This window comes from Colossoma macropomum, unplaced genomic scaffold (assembly GCF_904425465.1).
Source record: "Colossoma macropomum unplaced genomic scaffold, Colossoma_macropomum, whole genome shotgun sequence".
In the NCBI taxonomy this organism is placed as follows: domain Eukaryota; kingdom Metazoa; phylum Chordata; class Actinopteri; order Characiformes; family Serrasalmidae; genus Colossoma; species Colossoma macropomum.
Window position 1 is genome coordinate 40119169 of NW_023494803.1, and position 18525 is coordinate 40137693.

At 38.3% G+C, this 18525-nt stretch overlaps 1 protein-coding gene across 4 annotated transcripts in view; it reads right to left on the reverse strand.

The window, feature by feature from the left end:
• Positions 1 to 1418: 1418 nt before the first annotated feature.
• Positions 1419 to 18525, reverse strand: part of wdhd1 (WD repeat and HMG-box DNA binding protein 1) — a 56207-nt gene continuing 39100 nt past the window's right edge. For 3 of the 4 annotated variants that reach the window (XM_036592797.1, XM_036592800.1, XM_036592796.1), the window contains 7 exons: positions 16468 to 16604; positions 14600 to 14659; positions 13818 to 13849; positions 12380 to 12547; positions 11693 to 11832; positions 7202 to 7337; positions 1419 to 1995 (listed from right to left, as the gene is read on the reverse strand). In XM_036592797.1, coding sequence (XP_036448690.1) covers positions 1810 to 1995; positions 7202 to 7337; positions 11693 to 11832; positions 12380 to 12547; positions 13818 to 13849; positions 14600 to 14659; positions 16468 to 16604 — 859 coding nt within the window. In that variant the 3' untranslated portion in view covers positions 1419 to 1809. The remainder of the gene's footprint in view (positions 1996 to 7201; positions 7338 to 11692; positions 11833 to 12379; positions 12548 to 13817; positions 13850 to 14599; positions 14660 to 16467; positions 16605 to 18525) is intronic. The other variant, XM_036592798.1, reaches the window with a different exon arrangement.

The window sequence follows — 18525 nt, forward strand, 5'->3', positions numbered from 1 at the left end:
ATGAGTATGTTTACACGCACTCAATAATCTGATCATAATCGGATCTCTGCAGTTTTCAAATGGTCATGTGAACACCACACTCCGACCTAGAAATCTGATTAAGAAATCCGATAAAGAGGCTGGATTCTAGCTGAGTAATCAGATTTCTCAGTCTGCGCATGTGTGAAAACAGACGGCGGTACCAGAAATAAGCGAGCAGCGTCACCGCGAGACGCAGCAAAACACTTTTGGACCGACGCTGAAACCAAATACATGCTTGACGAAATGAAGAACCACCTTCTGTTAAGGGTGTTAGTGGAATATAATGAACATCTGCTTTCCTGGTTGTCCCTAAAGGTCAGTAAACCATGGGTCAGCAGCCCAACTCGTCTGCCAAATGAAGCTTGCCTGAACTGACCCAACAGGTCCTTCAGATTGCTAAACTTGAGTGAGGAAACCTTTTTTTTTCCCCACCTGTATTCAGACAAGCCCTCCTGTGCTGTGATTGGTGCCACTGCACTAAAACAAATGCTAAAGTTCCAAAGTAAAAGCTGAGAGTAACCAATAAGGAGACCTTAAGTATGAATCAGTTCTAGTGCAGGAGGGAAACTAGTAGCCAATCACAGCACAGGTTAACTGACTGCAGATTAACTGTATAAAGAACGCTCCGTATACACATTATTAATGTCAGCACTTTTCAATTAGTGTGTTACAGTGTGTGATTTAAAAGATGTTGGAAAAAGTATTGCTCAGGAATCGATATCAAAATAAAAATATATCATTATCGGTATCAACATTCAAAAAATCAAGATAGCCAGTCCTACTTAAGACTGACTTCGGGAACCAGCAACCTAGAATTTGAGTAGTCATATGCAAAAGTGTGGGCACTCGTGTCAAATACCATGCTGTGTCTTATTTTATAAGTGTAAATAAGTGAACACGTCCTCCACAGAGACACGTTTTATGCACTTTAATGCACTTTTTTTTAATTGGCTTGAATTTAAAATTTTTTGGCGGGGGGTGGTTTTGCTTCCTAATGAGAAATGGCTAAATGGACCATCAGAGACCACAAGTTTCCTTTAGAACACCTTTAGATCCTTTCAGAAAACCCTTTCTTTTACATTGCGACATCAACCCATCAAGCCAAGACTTTACATTTAATGTTTCTGCTGGTTTGTACTTTTCTGTTTTCTTCCCCCAGCAGGGTCATTTATTATTTCATGTTTTAGTTTTTTTCCCAATATATTAAGTTCTAAAATCTGCTGGAAATTGCCATATTTAAGTGTGGTCTCCGTAGAGGATGTGTTGACTTATTAACTTTTTAAAGAACTTTTTAACTTTGAATATCAACAAAACATGTCATTTGACTATCTGATGTACATTCTGAGTCAACAGATGTGGTATCTCCTTTTACACCGGTACAAACGTGCTGTCAATACTACATTTATAAAAGACAATATTTTATTCGCTTTTTTGCTTTACATACAGTACAGAGTTGAACAGATCACAACAAATATGTACAAACATCCAAGAACAAGACATGAAAAGAAAAAAACGTGCTTTACTCCTCAGATTTGAAGGTCTAAGGGAAAGAACATCATTCTCAGCTGTAGAAAACGCTGGTTTCTTTTTCTAAAGAGACTTTGTTTCACTCCGGATTGATCTGACAAGACACTCAACACAGCTTCAGCTTCCACCTGCCTCTACTGTTACTGCTCACCCTCTGCAAAGGTTAGAAACACACAGAATAAACATCTGAAGGATTTTCCAAGTATTAAAAACAACAACTTACAAAAACAAACAATAACATTACAACGTTAGCCTCAGGTCTTAGTCCTTGTTGAAGGCGAAGGCGGAGAGCTTAGCGGAAGTGTTCAGTGGCTTTTTCTTCTTAGCGCTGTTCTCATCCACCTCCATCTCTCCATCCATCTCTTTATTCTCCTCCTCCTCCTCCCGCTTTCTCTTCTTCAGGTCCGCTACCTCTCCCGACCCACCTTTCGCTCTCTCTGTCCACTTCTGCAGAGGAGATGCAGAATAAAGGGTCAAAGGGTGTGTAAGGATGGATTACAGGTTAAACCGCCCGAGTCTTTCCAGGAGAACATCCACCGATATTACAGAAACTATTCATTTAATTATATATCGTTACTTGATTTTTTTAACAGTGTGTTTACATGCACTCAATAATCCGATAACTGCAGAAGATCAGATTTTGTCAGTAATCTGATCAACATGTTTACATGCACTTGAGTAATCAGACAATGGGGAAACTCCGGGTCTACATGAGTCAGACAGTAATCAGATTTCTGCTTTACAACCAGCCAATAAACTCACAGAAGAAGACGTGATGTAAACGTAATGTAAAACAAACTTAATGCTGCAGACTTTTTTTTTAAAACATCGCCACTTTAACTGAAAATATGAACATACATCATCTAGAAGATGAAGAATATTTAAATCCATCATTTTGTCAAGCATGTGTTTGGTTCCAGTGTCGCTCCAAAAGCCAAAAAGTCTGATCTCGCGCATTCACAGACTGAGAAATCCGAAAGAAATCAGAGTAAGAGTTTACATGCACTGAGAAATCTGATTACTGAGCTAAAACCCAGCTCTCTTTATCAGATTTGTTAATCAGATTACTAGATCGCACTATGGTGTTTACATGACCATTTGTATAATCGGACAAATGCATGTATACACACTCAATAATCTGATTTCTGCAGTTATCTGATTATTCAAATGGTCATGTAAACAGCACACTGATTTTTGTAGATCGGAGTAAGGTCTAGAAATCTGATAAAGAGGCTGGATTTTAGCTCAGTGATCAGATTTCTCAGTGTATGTAAACTCTTACTCTGATTTCTTTCAGATTTCTCAGTCTGAGCATGAGCGAAAACAGACCGCAGTACCAGAAATAAGCGAGCAGCGTCACCGCGAGACACAACAAAACACTTTTGGGGTGACGCAGAAACCGACTACATGCTTGATGAAATGAAGGATCTAAATATTCTTCATCTTCTAGATGATGTATGTTCATACTTTCAGGTAAAGTGGTGCGATGTTTTAAAAAAAATTGTGGTATGAAGTTTGAGTTTTACATTATGTTTACGTCACGTCTTCTTCTGTGAGTTTAATGGATGGTTGTGAAGCAGAAATCTGATTACTGTCTGACTCATATAAACCCAGAGTTTCCCAATTATCTGATTTCTCAAGTGCATGTAAACATGTTGATCAGATTACTGATAAAATTTGATTTTCTGCAGTTATCGGATTGTTAAGTGCATGTAAACACATTGATTACAATTTTTCAATTAATCAGAAATGATTAGTTGGCAAAAAAAAGAATTTATTTTTAGTTATTTTAAGGTTTTACTGGGTTCTTGTTCATCTTTTCCAGGAAAGTATACTGAAATCTTCCAAAGGCTGTGCATGCTTCGTCACTGTTCACTGAAGCACCCTAATTACTTGATTGACAAAATAATCAGTTGATTACTTGATCAGAGGTCTAATTGATCAGGACATCCTTATTTAAGAGTAAAGATGATTTTTTTCTCACTTCTCCTATAAAGTTTTGTATCCAAACACGTTCTTACGACAGTGACATTTATATTTGGTCAAATGTGCACAGAAGCCATGAAAATTCAAACAGCTGCTGTCAGAGTAATCATTATTGACAGACAGAGCAGCTCCAGCCAGTCCAGACGCATTCGTTTCCTCAGTGAGTAGACAAAGGCGGTGGACATTACGGAGGCTGAGAGATGAGTCACCAAACACGTTTCACTTATGAGAGCCTGAGCCCACTCCACACGTTCACCATCCATCCATCCACCCATCCACCCCTCTGTCTCTATTCATTCAGCCCTGAAACCCACTCAAAACCAGCCCCCTCCTCAACATTAACATAAGATCAATGAGTTCAGTCCACGTCCTCCTCCCCCAGGCCACGTTTCCAGAGCAACAGGCGCCCAAACCAGAACACCCCCCTGTACAAACATACACGCCTGCTTTAATATAACCTCAGGATCTGAGGTCACATATAACTTTACTATATTATTACACACACAAAAACACACACACACACACACACACACACACACACACACACACACACACACAAGTCTATATGTAATGATTCATCCTGTGTGTATTACATATATGCAAGTACTGATCCACTTCTTTGATCCATTCATCATAAAATTTACACTCAGGCCAACACGCATCTTCAGCTTACGTAAAAAACTGAGAACTGACAGAAATGGAGGTCACAGTTTTGTTCCAACAGCAGTGATATGTGAGTGTGTGTGTGAGTGTGTATACATGCTGTTGGAACAAAACTAGTGCCTGTTGGCCCGAGTGTACATTTTATGATGAATAGATCAAAGAAGTGGATCAGTATTCGCATATATGTCATACACACAGGATGAATCATTACATATAGACTTGTGTGTGTGTGTGTGTATATATATATATATATATATATATATATATATATATACTGTTTTTGACATAATCTAAAAATTCCTTTTGCCCTTTACATTGTGTGTAAATTTCATGATGAATGGACTAAAAAAAATGACCTAAAATGACTTGGAAAAATGTTTGGTTCCATTGACTTACATTAAAAGTAATTTATATATATATATATATATATATATATATATATATGGGACTTATTACGTATCAGTACTTGCATATTTGTGTATATATAACCTCATATTTTCAAATTGGTAACTTTACAGGAGAAGGAAAAAAACAAACATTACTTTTAATGTAAGTCAATGGAACCAGACATTTTTCCAAGTCATTTTAGGTCATTTCTTTTAGTCCATTCATCATGAAATTTACACACAATATAAAGGGTAAAAGGAATTTTTAGATTGTGTCAAAAACAGAAAAAGCACACACACACACACACACACACACACACACACACACATACATACATACATATATATATATATATATATATATATATATATATATATATATATATATATATATATATATATAAAAAAAATAATCTCATTATATATTGAAAGTATCAATATAAAATGAGAATTTTCTAAGCCCAACGCAAAACCTAAGCCTAATTAGCCACAGGAACAAATAATTAAAGTTTTTTCCCTTTTAATTTTAAAAACCTGAAACTGTTTTTGTAAAAGCACTTTACAGTCAGAAGCATTTGGTTGATCTTGAAGGTTAGAAATGTTTTCTCTGGTTTTACTACAAACTTTGAAGATTTTTGACCCAGACATGTAAGAAAAACGCAAACACACCTCACATCTGGAGTGTGTGTTGAGTATTCTGCAGCGTGCAGAGTCGCAAACGTCACTGGCACAAGGGCTTCTACAGCCCACCCACACACCCACCTAATCACACCCCCAGGTCAGGCTAAGAGAGCAAAGTCCACAAAAAAGTAAAATGTCAGTGTATAGTGAATAATTAACATCACAGCTGCAACTACGTTAAGAGCACTGATTTACTAATTTGATTTTGAATTTTTATTGTATTAGATGTGATGCCCCTGAATCAATTCCCTTGTAAATTTTCCAGTGTAATTAATAGGATGTTTGATGAGGTTTCTACCAGCGTCAGACTGCAGTGTGTCTGAAAGCAGTAAATGTATTCAAACATGGCTCGAAATAAGCTTAGCTTTACTTTCCCTGATGTTTTGCCCCCGGCTCCATCTTCATGTTTATAACGCTTCTGCAAAATGAGTTTTGACTTCCACCATCACTCATGAGGAAATGGCAACATCTTCTGATATGAAAAACGTGACATTTCTGCAGACGCAGTAGGTGAAGTTGTGAGGAAAGCATTACGCAGAGACACAGCGGCAGAGAGAAGAGGAGCTTCAGTATTGATGCTGTGTGGCTCTCTGAAGCAGCGACGCTGAAAACGGCACAATTTAAACAAGCTGTGTCAGTGAGCAGGAGAGAGCCTGCTGAAATCTACTATTTTATTATTTTATTACTATTACTGTTTATATTATTTAATAATGCCCCAAAACAGTGCTGTCCCTGCGACCAAGCAGTTCCTTTTTACCTTTTTTTTTTTTAATCAATTTCGCACATTTTACACACTGTTTTCAGGAAATCTCTGTTAATTTCAGTGCAAGTAATTTTGAAATTTAAAATCTACAAAATTAAGTAAATAGTAAATCTTCCATCTGTAAATGTACTTTTTGTTTGTTTGTACAATGCTGTATACGGCTCCCTTTGGTGTAATTTTAATAGAAGAACAGTGGAGAGTGTATTTACAGCAGTGGTGATAATAAAGGTCCTTTCAAGATTCATACTGGATTAAAATCACTCAATTATTACTGTCAGACTGTAAAAACTACACACACTGCAGATTCATACTGGATTAAAATCACTCCACAATTATTACTGTCAGACTGTAAAACTACACACACTGCAGATTCATACTGGATTAAAATCGCTCCACAATTATTACTGTCAGACTGTAAAACTACACACACTGCAGATTCATACTGGATTAAAATCACTCCACAATTATTACTGTCAGACTGTAAAACTACACACTGCAGATTCATACTGGATTAAAATCACTCCACAATTATTACTGTCAGACTGTAAAACTACACACACTGCAGATTCATACTGGATTAAAATCACTCCACAATTATTACCGTCAGACTGTAAAACTACACACTGCAGATTCATACTGGATTAAAATCACTCCACAATTATTACTGTCAGACTGTAAAACTACACACTGCAGATTCATACTGGATTAAAATCACATATCTTGTTGGCAATGACTTATTAGATTTCCTGGAGTAAAACTACTCCAGAACAAATAGCATTGTAGCTGCAGCTGAACAGACTCCCTCCATTTAAAAAAAATAAATGAAAAAGAATAAACAAAACCCTTACAAACATGACTACAAATGTAACTAAAAACCTTCTTCATTTTACCATTTAATTAGCATTTATGTTTTCTTACTTTCCTTTGCACTTCGGTTTATTATATTACTATAATATAATATATAACTGCTGCATTTTTATTCTATTTGCATACATTTATAAATGCTGCAATTTATTTATTGCTTTTGCTTCTTTTACTGTTTTGTTTCCCCTGTTGCTTTTTAACACTGCAGCACTTTCAGCCACATTTTACATGTTTGAAAGGTTCTACACAAACACAGCATCACCATCATCACCACCACTGTTATTAGCAATCCTTCATCGCAGCGCCTCACCAGTCTGTCCTCGGCTGACAGCGTGCGGAAGCGGCCCATGGCCTCTTTAATGATCTCCGTCTCTTCTAAGTCAGGATTGTCGGCGAGGATGTTTTTCCGGTTCTCCTCCAGCCACATCTGGAAACCCGTCTTCGGTCTGAGGGAAACAAGCGCACATAGTGTTAAATAAGACCATAAATGACTGGAGCTGGTAAACAACTGCTGTGGCTACACAACTGGTTCAGTTACCTTCAGTCAGCATGTGCGTACCTGTCCTTAAGTCAACAAGTCTCTCACATTGAAAACAAGAGAACAAATCAATGCAGAAAATTTTAGTCTGTCACCTGACGGACCTTTTCAGAAGTTTGATAGCCAAAGCGGTCAGTGCACTACATGGTGCAAAAACTGTTACTATAACTCTGACCTACAGATAATGGACACGAGGGAATTCAAACGTGCTACTGATCTGACCAGGTCTCAGCAAAAGGAAGAGCAAAACTGTATTTATCCATTGCTGTGTACATTCTTATAGAGCAGAGGTCACTAATAGGCGGACCGCGGTCCGAGTCCGGACCCAGATCTATAACCGATAAACTATGGAGAATTATTTGATTGACAGGGTGGTCCTATTTTAATCTGCGTAACTTTTCTAGCCTTTACGGTAGCTTTAGTGGCCCGGGAGACTCACAGACCAATCGCATGCGTTGTAAATATCACACGTGACGCTACTCAGCCAATCAGATCTGTGCATTATGATGAGCACTGAAACTCGAGTGAATGACGCACACACGGGAGGGAGGAGGCGAGAAACAGCAGTCGGAGAAGAAAGTGAGTCAGAGGGAAGTTATTTCACATGGCGTGATCTAAAAAGAGAAAAATGACCATAAATGTTGCTGAAATATGGCTGAATTGTACTTTATTTGATTTGACATGCAGTTGTTGACTGTATAAATGTTGATATACCTACTAGGCCACTTCAGTGAACAGTATATGGCACTGAATCATGATGTCAGGTTAGACATTATGATGTTCTGGATCTTTGCTTGAGGATATTTTCCCTAACTGGACCTTAATGAATTTTAATTATAGACTCCTTTTATAGAGCAAGTTTTTTCTATTGTTTTCAATACGAGAGACACGGTTTGCACTCAGTGTTATGTGGCTGGATAAAGGGGTGTCTGGCCCATGTTTGTCCTGCTTGCTCATTCTCTCTTCCTCTGTTCGTCCTGTATGTCCCTTGCTTGGTTTCTATCTCTGTTATAGGTTGGTCGAGGTGTTAATCTCATTAGAGGCTCAACGTCTACCATTCGATGACCAATTATCATGAAGATTTCTGGCACTGAAGGAGGGACCTGAACTTTAAAAGCAGCCCAGCTAAGCTCGTCGAGAAGCCTGCGTTCTCTCTGAGCTCATAGCTGTTTAGTGCGCTACTGGTCTTTGTTGTTTATGGACGCAGGCGCTTTGTACTCTTTAACTCGGGTAGTTTTTGTGCTGCTGATTCTAGTAGTAGATTCTAGTCTAGCTTCGTCACACCAGTTTGGTGATTTGTCTCGACCACGTCAGCTTTATGCCTTTATGCCTCGAGTTGTTTATCACACGAGCTTTATAGACTTGCTGCTTTACATCCGTCTAGTTCTATTTCTCTCTCATATGCTGCGGTGCTTTCTTGGGGTTTCTGGACGGGTTAGAAGTTCATGCTCAAAGATTTTACACCAGCAGCCTAATGTATAGACACATTAGGTAAGAGGCGGCGCCAATCCTTGTATTTATATTTTTGGTATAGGTAAGATCAGTGTAGACATTAGGCGAGAACTTAAACTAAAGAGCTAGGGTAGTGTTTCTTTTTGTTTGTTTTGACGATTTCTTTCCTTTAGTGCCGTCATGGTCCAGTCATGGCTCACTGTGGTCCTAACGTGATAGCAACAATACCCTAGCGTGCATTAAATGGTAAAAGAAAAGAACCAAAGGAACCAATTGTCTTGTTCCTTCCTGGTTCGTGCATTTTAAATCATGTTACTGACCCCATTGTCCCCTAGATCTGCCTGCGGGGTTGTTCACGTTGGGCCCCTTTCATGTGCAGTGTCTAGTGGCCCTGAGTCGAAAAGGGTTCAACTCAAAGCCGTCAGAACGCTTTTTTGCTGCACTGACCAATCGGATCTAAGGTAAGGCGGGCCTTCGGTGACTCCAGTACTGAAGGAGGGATTAGTGACTGCAGTCCTTCATGGTCATTTATGGATTGTTGACAAACGAAAAAGTATTTTCTGTTTTTTTTTTGGTTTAGCTTCTTTTTTCTGTCAGCACCATTTCTGCTAGTTAACAGTACACACTTTAAAAAGATGGTTCTTCAAGGGTTCTTTAGTAAAGAAAATTGTTCTATATAGAACCATGCACACTCAAAGAACCCTCTGCATGATTAAAGGGTCCTCTGCACCATGTAAGGGTTCTTCAGACTGATGGAGAAAGTGCTGTGGATGGTTCTATTTTAAAAAGGGTTCTAAATAGCACCCAAAAGCGTTCTTCTATAGTTACAATGTCAAGGCTGTAACAACAGAAGAACCCTTTTAGGTGCTATATAGAAACCTTTTAAAAAGGTTCTATATAGAACCATGTAAAACACGTTCTCTGTCGATCTTAATCATGCAAAGGGTTCTTTGAGTGTTCATGGTTCCATATATGACCATTTTCTTTACTAAAGCAGCCCTGAAGAACCATCTTTTTAAAGTGTGCAGTTAAACTTTGTGTCTATACTTTTGGAATCAACAGCTTGTAAGCAGAGCTGACTGACGGTTGCAATACTGTTGTTGCTTAGGAACAGGAAAACGCTCAGCCAGGTGGTGCGCCTCGTGTTTTGCCTTCAGAAAAACGCAGCGTGAAGCCCCGAGGCCATCTGAGAAAATTTTATAACAGAATAAAACAAAGCAGAATAGAATACTACATTCAGAATATGCCTTTGTTCATCCAAATAACCAAACGAGATCATCAGATCAGCGTTTATTCACTGAAAAATCACTAAGATTGGAGTAAATACGGTTAAACATTCGTACAATAAATACCTCTAACTGAGGAAGCCCAGTATTCACAGACATCACCCAACACCTAGTTTCAACCCTTCATTAAGTTAAATCAGTTTAATACTTCATTGAAATTAAATCAGGTTTGTGAACAAGTATCTGTTCTTGTTTTTACTGGATTAAATACTTCACAGCTTTTATGCCAATGAGTGTGTTTACATGCACTCAGTAATCCGATCATAATCAGATTTCTGCAGTTATCCGATTTTTCTTAAATGGTCATGTAAACACCATACTCTGATCTAGAAATCCGATTATAAGGCTGGGTTTTAGCTCAGTAATCAGATTTCTCAGTGCATGTGAACTCGTACTCTGATTTCTTTCAGATTTCTCAGTCTGCACAGTGTAAAAACAGACCGCGGTACTGGAAATAAGCGACCAGCGTCGCCGCGAGACGCAACAAAACACTGAAACCATACATGAAATAAAGGATTTAAATATTCTTCATCTTCTAGATGATGTATGTTCATATTTCAGCTAAAGTGGCACAAAGTATTTAAAAAAAAAATGCATGAAGAAGGAGTTTTATGTTACGTCACGTCTTCTGTGAGTTGACTGTCTAGTTGTAAAGCAGAAATCTGATTACTGTCTGACTCATGTAGACCTGGAGTTTCCCCATTATCTGATTACTGAGGTGCATGTAAACGTGCTGATCGGATTACTGACAAAATCTGATTTTCTGCTGTTCTCAGATTATTAAGTGCATGTAAACGCACTCAGTGTTGAAGTGTTTTTCAGTCGAAAACCGTTTTAAAATACTTATATTTTAGCTGAATATTTAATTATTTATTTGCATTAATCCCTTAAATGGCCAAGACTCACTGGTTTTAATACACACTTCTATGACCTAAGAATAGCTCAGCCAGTCTGCACTGTTGTCCATGTAGTTACTGAATAATAGGCCTTAGTGTGCAACAAGCCTGGGATTATAAGGAGTTAATCTGATATTATATAGAGGTTTTACAAGCAAAAACACAATCTTCTTGGCTGGTGTAGGACATTTGAGCATTTCTAACAAGCTGACTAAGCTTGAGAGGGAAAAAAAGACAAAAAAGACAAAACACCACACACAAAGTAGAAAAGGTTTTTCATTCATTATTTTATATTACGTTTTGCCTACTGTTGATCTGTGCTCCAGTGTATGCATCACAGTTGCAAAGCATCCTTGGGTTTGAGAAATGTACTGTAAATTAAATAAATATTGTATTTCCTCACTTTAGCATTTACCTATTATTTTTTACTTTTACTGACACATAAATTACTTATTGTACTTTTATTCTTCTTTACTATTTTGAACTGCTTTTTTAAAACCACACTGCATTTTAAATGCATTAAATGTGCTGTATACATAAAACATTTTCCTTTTTATTATTATTATTATTATTTATTGTTATTGTTAGTAGTAGTAGTAGTAGTTGTTGATAGTCAGCTCCACTCCTACCTCGTGTTCTCCGCATTATCTCCTGCTGCTGATGGAGTTCTCTCTACAGTCTGTTTCTCTGTCTCTTTCTCTGTTTGTTTCTCCTCCGGCTTCTTTCCAGCTCCTTTATTCGCACTCATCTGCAGCAGAGTGGCCTGAGCCTAAAACACAGACAGCACGGCTTTATAAAACAACCAACCGCACACTCATTCATAAAGATGCACGCTCAAAACTGTACACCAACACAGAAGATCAGTAGAGTTGAGCTATAGATAAACAAGAGTGATCTGACGCTTCAAAAATACTTAGTATTTATTGTTTTGTTACTGTAGCATTTTCATGTAGCCTGTTTATAAAACTCCCTGGGTTTAACTGGTATCCGTTCATCATCTCTTACAAATACTCAAATGTCAAAATGGCAAAATAGAATGCACCCAGTTTTGATACTAGTTTCTATTTATTTATTTTATATATCTATTTCCTCCCCTCAGAGTTTTCATTTGTCAGTATAAGGCCTCAATAAATCACTGGTGTAGGTAAGAAAGGCCATCATGAGGCTGAAAAAATAAGACGGCAGCCGTGGCAATCTTTCTGTTCTGAAACGCATTTGAGATAAGAGGATCGCCTCTGTCTGACAGGCAGAAGTGAGCTTTATGAAAGCAGCCGGGCGGAGTGACTTGCTGTGCGTGTTTGATCAGTAGACTGTACCTTGCTCCTGGGTTTGGGTGCCAGAGGCTTCAGCACTGGAGCTTTGCTCTGCTTTGAAGAACCAGTCAGAGCAGAAGGTTTCCTGCTAGACATGGTCATGGTGTCCAGAACATTAGCCACTCTGGGCTGGCCTGCAGGAGATCCGGATGACTTTCCTGCACCAGCGACCTAGAGGTTAAAATAACACAATAAATATTATGTTGGTAAATAATGAAATGTCCTATTATGATATTAGTGATCAAACAGTTTTCCATAATACTGTGGTAAACAAAATATACCTACTATAAAAATATACTAATACTAGGCCACTGCTACAGTATCCCACCCAGGTGGTGCTAAGGTGTTGCTAGGCCATTGCTATGGTATCTGAGGTGGTTGCTAAGATGTTGCTTGGCCATTGCTACAGTATGCCACCCACGTGGTTGCTAAGGTGTTGCTAGGCCACTGCTACAGTATCCCACCCAGGTGGTGCTAAGGTGTTGCTACGCCATTGCTATGGTATCTGAGGTGGTTGCTAAGGTGTTGCTAGACCATTGCTATGGTATCTGAGGTGGTTGCTAAGATGTTGCTAGGCCATTGCTACAGTATGCCACCCATGTGGTTGCTAAGGTGTTGCTAGGCCACTGCTACAGTATCCCACGCAGGTGGTGCTAAGGTGTTGCTAGGCCATTGCTAGGGTATCTGAGGAGGTTGCTAAGGTGTTGCTAGGCAATTGCTACAGTATCCCACCCAGGTGGTTGCTAAGGTGTTGCTAGGCCATTGCTACAGTATCCCACCAAGTGGTTGCTAAGGCGTTGCTAGGCCACTGCTACAGTATCCCACCCAGGTGGTTGCTAAGGTGTTGCTAGGCCACTGCTACGGTATCCCACCCAGGTCGTTGCTAAGGTGTTATATGATGGTGACATAAGAGACATGTCCAAAACACTTGGCTACAGAGTGTAAACAGACTGTGGTGGAATAAGAGGTAGAGGTATAAGTTTTATAAATTTTGTAAGTTGAATGACTCAGTTTCTGTGGAAAGAACTTGAGTTTGAACAAACGCTGTACAAACACAGTAAGTCAAATTTTATTTTGACTTCTATTTAGGGTGTAGGCTCTACTATCCTGCACAGTTTCTCGGAAGCTATAGGAGGAGTCACGTTTTTGACCATATAGAACTTAAAGAAGAAGCAAAGTACAGTATATTGGCTTTTTCATGACAACTTAAATACTAACACAGAACCGGGCTGTAACTGTTCAGATTATAACTACATACACGTGTTGCTCTTGCACATGCAAGCAGACCGCAGAAGACTGTTTACCTCATCGTACACAGGCAGTGGAATCATTATACATAATATTCAGGTATATAACACACACTGTGATTGTTACTTGGTTTCTTATAGCATGTGTGCACCACTAAAACCAGTAACTGTCTATATCCAGTGTGTATTCTCACCTTAAAAGGGTTCACACGGCCTTCTTTACTGACTGAAAGAGAAAAAAAAAGGATTCACAAAATTATTTAACAAAACAATCCATTTAAAAGTGTATACAATTTTAATATGTATATGTATGACTGTAGACTGGCAGAGCAAGTGCTTTATGAGGACTGCATAGTACTTTTAGCATTACTACTGTTACTTGTATTTGCTGCATTATTTGTAAACGGGGCTACACTGAGCGTTAGACTGGACTCATCTGGCCTTCGTGCACTACCACTCAAAAGTTTGGAATCACTTGTCATATTAACAATGTTTGTTATTTTATATGCAACAATAACTTGTACAATGCAGATTATTTATAACTAGTTATTTTTTAATATTTTAAGAATTCTGTGAAAAATTAATAAAATAAGATACTGTAATTATTTAGACTACATTTTTGTAATCTATATGATGAATTCTGTATTATATTACATTATATTGTATCTACTGATGATCTACAGCTTTCTCAGTCATTTCAGAATCCTCTATTGATGTTTATTCTAGACACATCTATTTTTATCTATATTTACAGCTTCCTAGTGTCCTACTGATTATATGAACCCGGTGAAGTTGAACAAGACGAGCCTATTAGAATGATTTTATACATTAAATCATTTTAAATGGGTTTTATATATCATATATTTATATATTGTATTTTTATTTATTTATATGTTATTAAAAACATTGATTCCAAACTTTCACACAGCAATAAATAAAACTGTCCAATCACTTCTCATTCTGGTTGTTCACTCACCTGGTTTTGGGGAAGGTTTTTCAGGTGATCCTTTTGGGCCTTTACTGAAAGGGTTCACACCTGCAACATCAATCACACAAACCAGAATTTATTCCAGTTTTACTGGAAATATTTTGAAAAACATCAACACCAAAGTGTACATGCAAGACCCAAAAGTGTGTCAGCTCAAAATGTCCATTTAAAAGATATTAAGATTAAATGAGCAGAAATATTCTCAGTCGAAACGTTCACAAATGGAAGTCGGATAAAAAGCTAATCCATAAATACGACAACAGAACAGAGAAATAGCACTTGTTTCATTCCTGAACTCCACTTTAAAGCGTCTCAGTGGTGTAACCTTAGAAGCTGCTACTCTGTCTGTGACCCCACAGGAAAAACAGGCGCAGTATTCATAAGCTCACTTCCGCACACGTCTAGCAGCAAAATGCCATAAACAACTTTCCAAACACCAAAAGGCAGCGCGAGCTCTTCAGCACTGCCTATACGACATATGAAAATCCACCCCAAAGCAGGTGTAGCTTCTCAAAAAATTCCTCCTACTTTGAATTAAATGGAGTGGCCCTTTAATGCAGTGGCCTACGTCACCGAGCGCTGCTGGGCTACATGAAGAAAAAGCTAATCTAATCACTAAGGCCCAACCCTATTCCACCCCTCGCCCCTACCACTTAGCCCATACCCCCTCTGTTTTGCATGTTTATGTCTAGGGGTAGGGTGTCCCGATTCTTGTTGAGATAGAGGGGTACGACGAAGCTTTAGGGGTACATGGCCCTCCAAACAGAGGCTTTTCAGAGACTCCAAACAGAGTGTTATGAGAAAAAAAGAAATACCAGCAAGATGGAGCATGAGAGACCAGAGAAACCCACAAATGTAAGAATTTTCTTTGTTTAAAAATTATAATAACCATCATATCTTAGTTTAATGTAATTTCAGTTTATTATGGTCCTTTTCTTTATAACAAGCATAAAAGAATTGCTAGTAGTGCTGATGTCCCAGTAGCTAGCTAGATAAATTTCCCTTTCCACCTCATATGGTGCAGCAGTTACATTCTGGCACCTCTGGCATCGGAAATGCTGCTCCATTTAAGGTGGAACGGGAGAAGCTGGTGAACATCTGACTTCAGCTTCATTTCACTGGAGAATTAGGGGTGGGTGATAAATAATTGACCCCCTATGAAGGCATATGATGCCCTAAATGTAACTAAAGCCCAGCAGTGAGGAGCTGAAATTTACCCTCCTACCCTTTTATAGGGAAGATTATAACCACTACCTTTTGTAACTCAGATCCAAGGGGCAAGGAGACACTCAAAACAAGGGGTAGGGGTAAAAATAAGAAATGGGATTAGGCCTTAATCTTCACTAGATGTTTTCTGGTGTAAATGCTAATGATGTGCGTGGCTTCTTCAGTACTCAGGTAAGCCTTTAAGGTGCCAGTATTCAAATACTTAAATCACTGCTTTGATATTCCTCACGTTTCATTACCGTAAGACAGAGAAAACACACAGATTTATAATCCAGTGACACACTGCTGTTTATATTATTAACAGGACTGTGAAATGTGGCAAATCGGCTCATATCTGCGGTAAGTCAGAGTATTACAAATTTGCTATCACAATTTGCTAAGCCTTAATGTGTGCGCACAGTCAAGGCTACATTTTTAAGGATGCAAATATTAAAATTAGTTGGAACGCACAGCCCCAGCAAACACAGCGTAAATTAATTAGATGTAAATAAATCATAAAATAACAGTAAAAAAGGTATTAAAAACCTATCAGCGGTATATGTTGTTTGTATGAGCTCATCAGCCTTGGTCCTGTCCTAATTTTTACATAACATCCAACTGAGTAATAACAGTTCAAACAGTACTCTTACGTGGTTTCCTGCTTTCTGCTTCATCCTCCGCTTCCATTGATTCTTCCTGTTCGTCTTCTTCTTCTTCATATTCATCATCGTTCTCCTGTGCTGCTCTGCTGCTGGAGTGTCTGGATGCTCTGCTGGACTGGTTAAACCTGTGAACACCAGACAAACTTATATACAGGGTTCTTGCACAATTTAAAAAATAAATAAATGTTAAAAAAAAAGGGGGGAAATTTTTCATTTATTTTCCAAAATTTCAGCCTAATTCATCTGCTCAGATCAAAGTCTTCCAGAGTGGTGGTGACAGGAACCAGGTGTCAAGATGTCAACACAAATATACAACACAAATACAGCCATTTTATTTACTATCCAAACCCAACAGTGAACCTGCACATGTCTTCTGAGTTTTTATATGGAATGTTGATGTTAAATAGTGATAAATATTTAAAAAATAAGTTTTCTTTGAGGACGATGTCCCCTCACAGTATCCAACATGCATCTCTCTGCCATGAATGGAATGGAATCATAAAACAGTGTCTCAGTCATCAGGCAGTGAATTCATAACCATCTCATGTAGTAACTTTCTGTGAGGGAGCTTTTAGAGGTGGACGTCTGGTTCCTATCACCACCACTGTGAACAGTTCTGACTCTGTAAGTTTCTCTAGAACAGAAAAATTCACACCAAACCACTCTGAACGACTCTGTTTACATATTAACCATTTAACTATGGAGAATATTTGAAAAATTGGTGAAACTCCCCTTCAACCCGATTTCCACAACAGAAAAGCATGCAAACTCAAATATGACACACATTAATGTCCATTTTATTTAAACATATAAAAATTAAATATAGGTATATGCTTTACGATTGCAGGATCTTGCACAGCGTTCTCAGCCAGTGTGACAATACCAGTTCTGCCATTCTTTAGAGGTCTTCAAAATCTTGACCTTAAATCCGGTCCTAGATTTTGTAGTCACTGGCAGTTAATGGAACTGTTGCTGTAGCGGGTTGGCCACTAGTGCAGATCTCAAGGTCCAGATTTAAAGACCTCTACTCTAGTGCCTTACCAGTTCTTATAACAGAACAATTGACAGCTGGATTTTCAGTTGGCGGATTATTATGAATTGCTTCAATATTCACAACTACTTAAAAATTTGGAATCAAATCATTTCAATAATATAAAACCAATTTGGTTGCAGACAAATGTATTAAATTACTCTAAGGCTACGTTTATACAGCAGGTAAAAGTGGCCCAAATTTTTATGTGTGTCTGTGTGTCAGTGTGAACAGATAAACACACCGAATCGGACATTTTCAATTCCGATTTGAGACGCTTTCATATGTGGTACTGAAATCTGATACGTATCCGATCTGAAGCAATGCGACTCAGTCTGAACAGCCAGATCGGAATTCATGCGACTTTCATGTCAATCCAGCTCCACATTCGTCATAATTTCGCACTGCTGAGACTCAAACATTTGAGGTGATATTTCAGCCAACAAAAAAAAATCGGATTTGGTGAGATCAGATTTGGGCCACTTTTACCTTCTGTGTGAACACAGCCTAATATTCTAGTCATGTACAATTTAACTAGTGTCAAATAATCAGTAGGACATTAGGAAGCAGGAAATAAAATGAAGAAATGCTAAATGTGTGCAGAGTGATAAACAGAGCTGATTGAAAAATGACTGAGAAACCTGTAGAACATCAAGGAAGAAGTTATAACAAAATTCATATCCAGAATTAATCATAAGGTCTCCCACTTCAGCACACAACGATCAAACAGCAGTGGATCTGTGGACTACTACAGGCTGGCTAAAATGGTATTATGTCCAGTATATACTGCTTTAACGTTTCTCATAGAAAGGCAGCTTCTTTTCCCCTGTTACATTCATCATGGCATACACCAGGGAAAACATGATTCATTACATCCAAACCATTAATCAGCAATTCAGAACCAACGCACAAGCAATTTGATGTAATACTGTTACAAAAGGATTGAAAGTTGAGCTGGAAGAAGCTCAGATGAATCACATTTACCAACAAGCCAATTTTTTCTCCCCCCACTACCG